Genomic DNA, 13,766 nt, shown 5'->3' on the forward strand with positions numbered 1-13,766 from the left:
TTTATTCTGCATCCATTTCACGCTTGAGATTTGGAAACATAACCAATTATGAACGCAGTCCCCTGATTGGGTGGCAGCTTGCTGCAACCGCATTAATAATCTTTGCAGCTCAAAACCTGGCTTTATTCATCACAAATTTACATTCTTCTGAAAACTTCTGTGTTGAACTTCTCAGTGTCTGTCCCCCACAAAATTTTCAAAGAAACTTTTTTTAAAAAAAAAGAACTGCTATGTTCCTATGTTCCAAGTCACCGGCAAGATGCGCTTCAGTTTCTACAGTTGCATTGTATGACAATGTACACTTGGTAAAAATTACAGATTTGTTTAGAAATGCTGTTAAATGAATGCCTAGTTAACGATTATTTGATGGATATTTTAGTAATTCATTGCTGATTAGTACATATACATTGGATCACATGATAAGCTAACAGAAAATTTCTAAATTTCATAACAGACATCTGGTTTTTAAAACTTCATTTTCTGGAATGATGCACTAAGCCTCTTCCTCAAGCTTTGTAATCCAGTTAGACACAAAAATATGAAAAATAAACCATATCCCCTTTTACAACAGTCTCCTTTAATCCTCACTGAATCATTATCAAAGGAAGACAGCTAGAAGAAAAAGAAAGCCGCACAACAGGAGTTGAGAGGTACATAGGAAGCATACAAGTAATGAATTATATCGAAATCTGATGTTTAAAGTAATTTTAATGTTTTCAGTGGATTGCTCTTGCAAAATGTGAGTCAGGGTACAGTAACTCTTGTCAAAGCTTCTTTGTATCAATGTGACGTGGAAAGGAGTTGGATGGGACCAAATCATGTTGTCCCAAAAGTCTATCGAATATTTAAAGGCTTAGATAGAATGAAGAGGATTCTGGTTAATTGGGACACATCAATTGTACAGGACCAGAGGGCATTGCTTCAGAATACAAGGATACCCCTTTAGAGTAGAGATGAGGATGAATTTCTTCAGCCAGAAGGTTGTGAACTATGGAATTCATTGCCACAGGTGGCTGTGGAGGCAAAATCATTTGGTATATTTAAAGCAGAGGCTGACAGATTCTTAAGGGCTTCAGAGACTACCAGGAGAAAGCAGGAGAATAAGGCTGAGAGGGATAATAAATCAGTCATGATGTAATTGTGGAGCAGATTTAATAGGCTGAATGGCTCCTCTCTGCTCCTGTATCTGAAGGATTTGGCACTCTATGGAACATGACTGCTGGGGTCCTTTTGAACATTTTATAAACTTGCATTAGAGCCATTCCACTGGATTGTAAAGGCACATTTTTCCCTTCACACTCTCTTTAAGGGACCACCAAAAGCTGTGTACTCTAAATGGATATAACTAAACCTGCACCCAATTGTCTTGTCTCTGATAATCAGATGGGCACCAGCGGGAATAAACCAGGTATTGCTTGGCTGCAACTAATTCTTTGATTGCAACACAAATGTGGAATAACTCTCAGTCCACAAAATAAAATCAAACTCTAATCCACATCATCACTATGTACAATATTAATACCGGGCAAAGGAATTTAAGAAGGTTATTTGCACTGAGAATAGTGTTTTACTTCCCTTTGCGATCTCTGCCAGCTCAAACAAGATTCCATAACTAATTAGATATTCCCCTCCCTTGCCTTTTCAGCATTTAGAAACACATCGCACAGACAAAGAAAAGTAATATGTTTCTAACAGCCACATCAAGTCACTTAGTCTCACCCTATTCGAGGTATTCCTCTTGTTCCACCCAAATCTTCACCACCTTCTCGGTCACTGAAAACTAACTTGTTAACTCTCCTTCCCAATTCTAACACACAGTCTTGACCCAAAACATTAAACTGTTTCCTTTTCCACAGATACTGTTTGACCTGCTGAATGCTTTCAATACTTTCCATTTTATTTCAGTTTTAATGGCCTTGATGATATATGTTTACTTCTTGACATAGCTTCAATTTCATTATATCAGAACTGCACATCTTAGAATTTCATAAAAATGCCATTCCTTTAGATTTGCGAAAACTAGCTACAGCTCTAAATATCCAGTAAAATACATTATTAAAAACATTTTTTTCAGTTATAATGACAAAATTGTGTGAAAAAGATCACTTTTTAAGTTAGTTTAAAAGTCTAGTTATGTTACATGTATTGCAGATCATGGTCTGGATCACTAAGATTGAACTGCCAATTATGTATTATCCTCTGTTTATCCTATTAGGAAGCAACTGTAAATGTAAATGCTTTATTTGACCGTATTCACTTGAAACTCTTTGATTCTCAATTCTCATGCTAAGAAAATGCATTTTGGCTGTAGATCAGACAGAATTAAATAGAATAACTAATTCATTAAGTTAAAATTTAAACACTGTTTCTATGCTAGCCAGAAGAGTGAACTTTTTTTTGAAGATCAAAGAAGATTTCCCCCCACCCATCTCCAAAGCTAAAATTAAATCACTCCCAACATGCTTCTTTGGGGTTACTTACAGCTATGTGAACCAACCATTATTAATCTGTATTTAAGGAGTAATGATACAAAAAACTGCCACCTTCAGGGCCTAAAACTTTTAAATACATTAAGAACTCACACACACACAGCCCAGAGTCTTTTATCTTTATAATTTAATCTGCAGTGATGATTTTTTCAAATCCATTTTTCCAGTTTTTGGATGAATCTTTCAAACACAGTTCACATCAATAAATGTACCACCTAGACTTGAAAGTGATTGTTGTAAAGCAAGATGGGTGGAATTAGGTATAGTGACATAATTTCCATAGTCACATAAACTTTCAATCTATATGTGTGATAGATGCTGCAAAATTTGATTAAAATACTTGGGAAAAGGTGAGTATTTTTCAATAAAAGTGGTTTACTGATGTAATTTTCCATTGTATTATCAAATGTGAAGACATGATAAAAATTTGAATTCTTAATATTGATCTAAACAAAAACAAATTAAACTACTATATTTCCCATTTATAGTACAACTACTACGAAAATTGAGAACTCGTGCAAAATGCACGATAGAAAAACGGTATCATTACGGTTACAGTAACCCAGCTGGAGAACACACCGTTGTCAAGGGAAACTACTTCAAATTTATTTTTTCAGAGAGGAGTTTAACAACCATTCATTACCACTAGTAATTTCCAACTTTATATCATGAAAATTACTGTATCAACTCTGCTGTTGTAATAATTGGGGAGTGATACTAGTCCACCTATAGCTTTAAAAAAAAACACTTCAATTCAAAGCAAAAACTGGAACGACTCCTCTCTGTTGAAGCAGTCCTACAGTTGGTTGATTGTAACACACCACTGATCTCAGCCAGAGCAGATGTGATTGATATGGCCAGAAGTAAAAGTAGAGGAGCTACTCTTTTACTTTTTTTTTAAAAAAAAGCTTCAGCACAATTTCTTGATTGTCTCTCTCCTCCATTCTAAAATCAAATCTATGTGTTAGGTATAGCAGACGACCAGAGATGAACTGTTTCTTTACACTCTCTATATATATTAAATACAGCACCAGGTACAACGGATAGCATTAAAGCTGGAGTTTCACTGAGCCAACATCTGTTCTTACAGCTCAATATTTTGAAGTTTCTTTCGCTCATTCTACAGTTCAAAAGGGCCACTAATGCACCAGTCTCTCACCAAATAAACTCTCAATTCAAGAACTTGCAACCTTTCCTTCCTGGCAACAAAGACAGGGAGTATCATATCACACATTTTCACAACTGATTAAAGTTACATTCCAAATCTGTCATGAGGTTCTGGTTAAATTGGAATTATTGAGGGTTACTGGGCAGCTCATCCTGCAGGGCTGGAAGGGGCTAGTCTACTCTGTATCGCCAAAATAATAAATAAGTCTTTTGGTTTTTTTGTATAATGCACTTTTATAGAAAGTAAATTTTTAAAAAAGTTGTATACAGCTTGCCAAAATCTCAGAAACTTCATATTGATAATTTCAAGATAAAATTGCAAATAGAGGAAGTGGACCAAGCATTTCCATGCAGTGTTGATGGTTGTACATGGCCGCATTTTCAAAAAACACACATAAAGGTATAACTATTCCTGTTGCCATCATTTTTCAAATTCAGATTTGTTTATCATGTACATCAAAACATATAGTATAATGCATCGTTTGCATTAACAACCAATATACCTAAGGATATGTTTTTTGGTTCGTTCTGGCACAAATTGGAATTCTACAAGTACCACCTATCCCATTTAATGAACAGCTACGAAAAGAAAGGGTCACATTGAACTGCCCCAATGAGATAGAATAGAATCATATAGAGATATACCACAAAACCCAATGAGTCAGTTTTTACACTAATTATTTTCATAGTCCATTCTACTTGCCCCATAGTCCCACCAACTAGCTCCAGATTCTATGTCTCATCTACACACTAGGGCAATTTACAGTGGTCAATAACCCACACGTTTCTGGAATGTGGGAGGAAACTGCAGCATCCAGAGGAAACCCAGGCAAGTGGCACTGTGAGGCAGCAGATCTCCTAGCTGTGCAGTCCCTATCACTGTATTTATCTAAATACTGCCTCACTTCTCGCATTCATTTTCCATTTGATGGACTTCAGCTGCAGTCTCTGCCTCACTGGTCATTCCCAGCATGTGGAGGGGGCTGCAGGCACTCCAGCACAGAGCACAGAGCGGCCAAAGGCCTGGAGGGTGGCCATGCACATCGGCAAGTGTCACCTATCGTCCTCACAGCTCTGAAACACTTCCCTGCGAACACCTCCGCAAAAGCATGAAGATGCCAATGTGTTGGCGCAACCATTTGGGAAATGTGCAAGCTCCAATGTTTTATCACATCAGTGAAGTTGTAAACCAGCTTGATACTGTTTCAAACTTCTCTACAAAATATCATCATCTTTTTGGAAGTAGGTACAGAGGGGATATCAGGGGTAAGTTTTTCCCACAGAGAATAGTGGGTGCGTGGAATGCACCATCAGCGATGGTAGTGGAGGTGGATACAATAGGGTCTTCTAAGAAACTCAAATAGGTACATGCAGCTTAGAAAAATAGAGGGCTATGCGGTAGGGTAATTCTAGACAGCCTCTAGAGTAGGTTACATGGTCAGCACAGCATTGTGGGCCGAAGGGCCTGTAACACGCTGTAGATTTCTATGTTTTGCAGAGAAAACATTTGACCATTAACAGTGAGGGCAATGGCACTTTAACACCTCTAAAGCATCTTCTAGTCAATCCTGTTTTTATGAATATAATTCTAATGTCAAGTTCACACGGAGCTTGATTGGAAAGAGCCAAGTTCCCTCTCCATTAATTATATGCTTTAGTAGCTTGCTTATTCATGGAATCATTTAAAGTGTTATTTTAAAATTTAAGAGTACATTCTGGATGTTGTTAGACACAGCTGTATGCAAAATGTACATCTGTCACCTTGAAGTCAAGTACAAAACCTGAGCCAGACTGGCTGGAGTTAAACAGCATATTCTATATCACCGTGAGGTCCAAAGACCTCAACAGTGTTAGGAAGCATGCAGTATGCAGGGTGATTGTCTGATATCATGTTACAAAAAAGCCAGGCTGTTATTTCAAGAAACACTCCCATTGATTCCAACACATTCCCAACAATCCAGAGGTAAATACTGAAAAGGGAAGGTGATTTCTCCTGCTAATGCATACCAATGTGAGATACCAAAGACATAAGGAATCTGGGACATCCACAATCCAAAATTTAATTAAATATAACCTTGCCATTACAGCAACCATTTTTAAAACAGCAAATCCAATCAATGATTTAAGATTGTGCATTTCATACCGAAGAGCAAGTACCTCTTAATCAACTCCGGCAGCTTCATCCACCGTGAAAATAATTACTACAGATCAACCCCCTTATAACTACATTCATAATAGCTCATTAGTAAAATTACAGAGCAATCGAGAAATAAACAGTAAGACAATAAAATAAAATAAAATAAATAAAAATAGCAAATCTGACTATGCTCTGTCCGCCAGAGAAAGCAGGATCTCCCAGTGGCCACACATTTTAATTCCACATCCCATTCCCATTCTGATATGTCTATCCATGGCCGCCTCTACTGTCAAGATGAAGCCACACTCAGGTTGGACGAACAACACCTTATATTCCGTCTGGGTAGCCTCCAACCTGATGGCATGACTTCTCTAACTTCCATTAATGCCCCTCCTCCCCTTCTTACCCCACCCCTGATCTATTTAGTTCCCCTCCCTTTTTTTCTCTCTCTGCCCATCACTCTGCCTGTTCTCCATCTCCCTCTGGTGCTGCCCTCCTCCTTTGTTTCTCCCTAGGCCTCCCATCCCATGATCCTTTCCCTTCTCCGGCTCAGTATCCCTTTTGCCAGTCAACTTTCCAGCTCTTAGCTTCACCCCACCCTCTCCAGTCTTCTGCTATCATTTTGCATTTCCCCTGCCCCTTCCTACTTTCAAATCTCTTACGATCTTTCCTTTCAGTTAGTCCTGACGAAGGATCTCGGCCCGAAATGTCAATAGTGCTTCTCCCTATAGATGCTGCCTGGCCTGCTGCATTCCACCAGCATTTTGTGTGTGTTGCTGGAATTTCCAGCATCTGCAGATTTCCTCGTGTTTGATATTCAATCACATTTCAGTCTTGTTCTCAGTCCATATAGAGCTAATCTACCTTGAAACTCTAAAAATATGGGAAATGACATGGACTTCTAAGTGGATCCATGGCTGATAATATATCATATGGCATCATGCCCTGTTTTCCAAGATGGCCAAAAGGAAGTAAAAGTCAGGCATAATGTAAATCAACTGCCTACATCCTGCCCACCTGTCTTGCACTGAAGAAAATGATTGATTTTACTTCAATAGATTTTGCATTTGTTTAAGTTTGCACTCGGATTTAGTATTAGCTCCCTTGAAAGAGATAAGGGATCTGGGATAATCACCTACAACGGAAGTCCAGCTGGAAGAGAAAATTACTCTAGGCAGTTAATATATGGAGGGCGTAGACACATTGGGCTAAAGGCAGTATGGCTACACTGTATATAAGATGCTTGGTCAGTACATAAATTCCAATTTCAGGACCATTAATCACACTTTAGATTCCCCATCATGCTTTTAAGGTATCCCTACAACAAACGACAGTTTAATTCGTATATTTTATTTATTCATTTTATGCAGAGGTATCCCTCCAAGCCCAACAAGCCCACACCACCCAATTACACCCACGTGACCAAGCAACCTGTCAGGCAACACATCTGTGGTAGGTGGGAGGAAACCAGAACAACTCAGAGAAAACCCACGCAGTCATGAGGAGAACATGTACGCTCCTTACAGACAGCGGTGAGAATTGAACTTGGGTCACTGATGCTACCATACCGTTACACTTAGCATTACGTTCCCATGCCATCACTTTAGTTCTTGCGTCAGGTTGAAAGGAAGTTCAGAAAATAGATTAAAGGTAATTAGTGTGACTTGAGTTGCAGTTCTCTACATCTCCAAGAGATGAAGGTGTTTCTTATTTGCTATAGCATCAATCAATGACAGAAGTTCAAAAGAAAAGAGCCCAGGTTTCAAAATAGCAACTCATACACTATACACTGTCTCTATACTGCATAATTATTGCCTCTTTTGTACCTGAATACGTGGGTGGATTACTCTAGTAATGCGACTGATAGTAATTCCACGTTTCACGTTGCATCATGCCTCTTGTATTTTCTACAATGGCCGATGGGGTATAAAACAGAAAGCTGGAAGCACTCAGGGAGTCACGCAGTGTTTCAGGAGATGAACAGCAGACATCCATATTTCAGGTCAAGGTACGTATGCAGAGTTATGATATCCTGATTCTATTCCAAAATCAGCAATAACTTCTCTTTGTTTCATGGGCATGTGTATTTTTGTACACAGTGGATTCAGGTTAATTGGGACACATTGGGACCAGTACATTTTGGCCCAATTAAACTGCTGCCCCAATTAGCCAAAATGTCATGGAAGTAGTTTAAAAGGTATAAAAAAGACAAACTATTGTTTAACTGCTTAACAATTTATGTATTTAAATGAAATTGAACACTATCAATCCTACTGGTGGTGGCATCTGTCGGTTTTGAGAGACCATGGATCTGCGCCGGGAGTTTCCAGGGCACAGGCCTGGGCAGGGTTGTATGGGAGACCGGCAGTTGCCCAAGCTGCAGGCCTTCCCCTCTCCACACCACCGATGTTGTCCAAGGGAAGGGCACTAGGACCCATGCAGCTTGGCACCAGTGACGTCGCAGAGCAATGTGTTGTTAAGTGCCTTGCTCAAGGACACAAACACGCTGCCTCAGCTGAGGCTCGAACCAGTGACCTTCAGGTTACTAGTCTGATGCCTTGCCCACTAGGCCATGCGCCAACACTTACAATCCTACTATGGTACTATAAAATTATATTAGTTCCTTACGGTAACCAGAGGAATTCCTTCAGTGGACACTGTCATGTTCTTTTGATTGACATTAATGAACAAAGCCAGTGTAAACACTTGGTGCAGATATTGGAATGCCTTCATACGATGCTTTCGATGATTGCATCCCCCAAAGCTTCATTTTCACTGTAACATTCAAAATTATTGCTGTACCTATAAATTTTTCATAGTTTCTAACTTGTTGGCATAATGAAACTGCTCCATTTTCATTCCTGGCCACATCTGGCATCTCTAAGCTTCAATGCTTGAAACCACAGTGAGCAAAACCATTCTGAATTGTCTTACTGTTTGTTTCTTGCAACTATCAGTGACAAAAATCACTATTTTTTTAACGTAAACACATACAACTAACACTATTTAAAAACTGTTCGTTCTAAACATGGTATACTGCCTAACGGCAACACAAGTGCTCGCAAATGACGCTAGTTAGAAACTGCTCAGTAATAGTCTTTTGCCCCAATAAAGCAGCATAGCATCCCAAATAAGTGAAATGAATCCTGACTACTTCCTCAGCGGCTGCCCTGATTAACGAATAGCCCAATTAACTGCAATCCACTGTATTTATATATTGCCTGAAAACTGCAGCCTCGATAGTGTTTGGTTCCACATTCAAAGTTGGGGTTAATTTAAGAAAATTAAATAGAGTGAATATTTGGAATTTTCTTCAGGGTAGGCCATTGGAGGTGAAGACTTCATTACGTTTGCTGCCTGATGGTAAAGCAACATGCATTCTTTGAAAGCGTAAGTTTTAATGTCAGCCAATGGAATTCATCAGCTGTTGTTGATTAGGGAAATGTCTATTCCATTTCAATCAAAGTCATTAATCTTTCTGTGGCTGGTTTCAGTCACTAAATGAGCATCCATTTCCAACTCTGTGGCTTTTTTGGTGTAAGGGGGTCAGACTGGCCTGAAATAAACTGTTTAGGACAGCTGTGAATGCAGAGAGAGTCCTGGAAAATCTGCAGCCCATGTTACCAGAGTGAACCAGATGAAAAAAAACTGAAAGCAGAACACACAAAAATGAAACAAAAATGATTTCAAAGTTGATTCAAGTTCAGTACCAATGCTGTAACAACTTTACTTGAGATACAGCCTAATGCAAATATTTATTTCCTGTGACTTCTGGAAAAGAAAATCCTGTGAAGATTTCTCATCAAACCAGATCTCGCTCCCATGAACCTGAAGTCATGTTCAGTCACCATAGGAGGTCTCAAACCATCGATCCAGGATACAGTCATCTTAGCCATTCTTCGTACAACAGGATGATGGAATCACAGCAAAGACTACTCAATCAGGACATCGCAAGCACATAGTTAAATCTCCCAAAACTCTGGGCAAAGATATGGTTGTCTCAGGAGCAGCTGGGAAGGTTGCAAAGAACAAGACCCCGCAGAGCCCTTATATGCCAATGAACTCTACCCCTGTGGCGACAGGCACAAATATTCCATGTCTGCCCATGTAACTCAGTCAGCAGCATCAATACAGCCATAAAAAACACAAGCAGAGGTCTAAAGATAGCCACCAAGTGTATAAAGCCTTCCAGTCTTCATCTAGAGTGATAGAACAGGAACACGTCAGGGATTTGCCATCGTTCCTGCTGTATGAAGGGCACGTTGGTCGATTTGTTCAGAGACATGAACACCATCACCATCATGAACATCATCACCGCTACCATCTTTTCTACCAACAGAGCACGGCACGGTATTCAACAGGAACTTAAATCCAATTTGAAGAGGAGTTTTATGACTGGATTTTGTGACCATTGAGTTTATGGTAATTATAAAATGAGCTGTGAAAGCTAATGATATGAAGTGAAATTGAAAGACTTCTGAACAGCTGGCAACCTCTAGCTTTAATTCATATGCTATTTTCTTCAACCTAATAAATGAGTCATGGGGGAAGGGTGGGGGGGCCATTTTTCTGAATGCTTGTAACCTTTTGATGTTGTCCAGACTTTCTGTGATCAGATTCACATTAACCTCACTTGCGAACTGTTTAGTTGAAATAAGACTATACTATTAATTCTTCTTTCTGTTCACATTTTGAGCAGCAGCGAATCAGAGATCGGGAACAAGAAAAGGAGTGACTCATGCAGGTCAGTAAGTGTGCATTAAAAAGCAACACTTAGAGGGAGATTCAGCGTTTGAAAACAGCAGCCAGAATTTGGCATTCATTAGCAAGTGCAATTTAATACAAGGCAGGGGCATGTGTTGATGTTATTTTTTGGAGCAGACAGTGTTAGAATGAGGATTTTGAGGCCTCAGCACTTCAAGACTTGAGGAGGAGAGGCTTCAGCAGGTTGAAAGCTGTAAGTAGATTTTATTTACCATTTCCTTCTATGTGGAAGGAGCTAGGAAAGATGCCACCTGAGGTTTTTGCAGACCAAGGAGACATATGAGAGTTCAAAGCATGCAAGTGCCTGTCAGAATAAAAGATTACAGAGGAGGAGGTGCTTGTTATGTTGAGGCAAATTAGGGTGGATAAATCCCCAGGGTCTGGCAAGGTGTTTCCTCGGGTCCTGTGGGAAGCAAGTGCAGAAACCGGCAGGGTCCCAGCAGAGATATTTAAATCACCCTTAGCGACTGGTGAGGTACTGGAGGATTGGAGAGTAGCTAATGTTGTTCTGTTATTTTAAGAAAGGCTTTAAGAATAAACAGGAAATAATAGGCCAGTGAGCCTGACAAATATTGCAAATACAAAAAATAAAATCATAATAAATTAATAATTTATAAATAATATTGAGAACATGAGTTGTAGAGTCCTTGAAAGGGAGTCCTGAAGGGTTGGAATCAGTTCAGCGTTGAGGTGAGTGAAGTTATCCACTCTGGTTCAGGAGCCCGATGGTTGAAAGGTAATAACTGTTCCTGAATCACCTTCCTGATGCCAGCAGCAATGTTGTGGCTGATTCCAAAGGAGTAGTTTATTTCCACCATCACTAGTGAAATTAGGAACTGGAGGCTCTGTATTAAGAATTTATTTTCTCACGTGTTTTTTTTAAACCAGAAAAAGGCCAAATACCGCTAAACATGCATCCATTCATCTAGTTACAATTTGATGACTTGGCCAGCGTGCTCGGCTTGCTGCCTTTAACAGGGAGCACCTGTTCACAATGACAACATTCCCTGTCATTACAACTGGGACGCACTGAGATAGTGGAGAAATTGAAAAGTGAAGTAGGTGGGTGGTGGGTTGAAACTGGATTGAATTGAATTGGGTGGGAGTGTGGAGAGGAGAAATCATTGAAAGCAAAGGGTGAAAGAGGAAATAAAACTGATGTTGATGAAGGGTGTGGAGGCAGTGGTAAATAGAAGCCATAAAGGCAAAAGAAGATGCTCGGAGCAGAACTTGGAGTGTTATCAAATTGGGGGAGAATGAGGGAGGGAATGGAATTAATGGGCAAATGTGAGGAGAGAGTAATGTCATGAACAAACAGAGAAAGTCCCAAACGTGAAGAGAAAAAAAACATGGGATGAAAACAGAAATAAACATAAAGAAGTGCCTATCAATCAGATGGAGAAGGGGGTCAGGGAACAAAGAAAGTTTAAGTACCTGCTTTAGTAAGTAAGCAGCCACTATCCCTGAGTACTTAATTTTTTTTGTGGACTATGTCAGCTATTCTGAAGCCATTAGATTTCTCTAGTATTCATGCCTCGGTGTATTTACAAATGCAATTTCTCTACTCACAATTAAACTGTTTGCAGGGATACGCTTAATCCTACAATAAAGCTACTGTTCAAAGCAGTAAACATCTGAGTGCTGAACATACCAGGGATAAAAGAACATTAAACTTATAACTTCCAAATTATACACTGCTGTTAAAATATTGACTCAACTATATTTAGCTAAAACAGCCATAGCAATGCATCCATCAAAATAAATTCATAGTTCTGGCAATAATCAAATCCAGGGCTCAAAATGTTTGATACAGCTTCATTAATTCAAGTCCAATATAAAATTCAATGCCCATATAAAAAACTGAATTGTGTTTAACAATGATTGTATTTTTAGTGATAAAATAGCTTGATAAAGCTTTTCAGTCACATATTTTCTAATTATTAGAAAAAACACAATGTAAAATGTAACTTAATCCCTAAAAACTATTGACTTATTGTAGATCAGTATTTATAATCTTTCCTATGGCTACTTAGTAAGAAAACATATCTTCTGTGAAGGATCAATTTATAAAGAAGATAACAGAGATAACAGAGCCAAAATTGATGCAGACCCAACCTCTTTTTAATCTGGAATGGTCTGCACGGAGATGCCTTTGTGTCGTTGTTGGTCCTTGAACCAGAATACATTTTAATGCATGTTTTGAATTTAGCAGTGCTAATTCTTCCACAGATTTTAATTGTTCTCTACAGAATGCAACACAAAAATTATTAATCCCACACATCTGCTTGAAATGTACTGTACAAGAGAACAGTCATCTCAAAACACTTAAAGAAAGCAGTAACCATGTCACAAATGGGATTTGCAATAAAATAAAAAAAAACTAAAGCTATTTCTTCTTACAAAGTGTTGATAATTACCTTCTAAAGGATAAAGTTCTTCACTGTATCCTTCTCTGCTAAATTCACCGGTCGACCCCTGCAACACAAATGCCAGAGTTATTTTAATTTCCAAGCATAGCAATGAAATAATTTTGTATAATTTTAACTGATATTTTCTGTACTTAAGGAACTCACTTTTCTTATAACAGAGCAATAATTGTAAAAATAATCAAATCCACAAAACACATCATACTGCAAGCACAAAATGCTCTAAATGGCAATCACTTGACAAGCATTTGCTTATACTATGCATCCAACTTATACAGATGTCCAGTTTCACAGCAGAAAAAGCAACCTGTGACCCAAATAAGAAGGAGACTGATCCTGCAACAGTCAATTGCTTATTGATAAGTTTTAATCACAGTAATTCTGGATTAAGACTCAAAAAGCATCAAATTTCCACTGGGACAGAATGAGTTCTTCCTTAAGCTTCACCCACATGAAAAGTGTTAAAACTAGGAGCGAGGGAGGTAACTTCAGTGAACCATTTTGATTCTGATCATTACAGAAGATCATGACAGTGTTGCATGTACAAGTAGGAGACTGGAATACAATAGGAGAAGAATTGGGAAAGGCTAAATTTACATTGAAGACAGCAGTAATCCTGATCCAAATAATAAAAGTTTAAAAAAAACATACCGAGGTTCCTCAAAGGGAAAATTGCTTCATTTTGAGTTCCTCTAAGATTTTTTTTCCTCTTCCTATCCTTCTACTGTGATGGATATTCGCTTTGTGGGCCAGTGTGCCTCATTTTGCCAAACTTAGCTTTCT

General features: G+C 38.7%; 1 protein-coding gene across 2 annotated transcripts in view; it reads right to left on the bottom strand.

The window, feature by feature from the left end:
• nkd1 (NKD inhibitor of WNT signaling pathway 1) overlaps positions 1–13,766 on the bottom strand; it is a 94,760-nt gene that overhangs the window by 30,470 nt on the left and 50,524 nt on the right. For both annotated transcript variants that reach the window (XM_059992876.1, XM_059992875.1), the window contains exon 4: positions 12,975–13,032. In XM_059992876.1, the coding sequence (XP_059848859.1) occupies positions 12,975–13,032 (58 nt within the window). The remainder of the gene's footprint in view (positions 1–12,974; positions 13,033–13,766) is intronic.

Source organism: Hypanus sabinus, chromosome 17 (assembly GCF_030144855.1).
Source record: "Hypanus sabinus isolate sHypSab1 chromosome 17, sHypSab1.hap1, whole genome shotgun sequence".
Taxonomy (NCBI): Eukaryota; Metazoa; Chordata; class Chondrichthyes; order Myliobatiformes; family Dasyatidae; genus Hypanus; species Hypanus sabinus.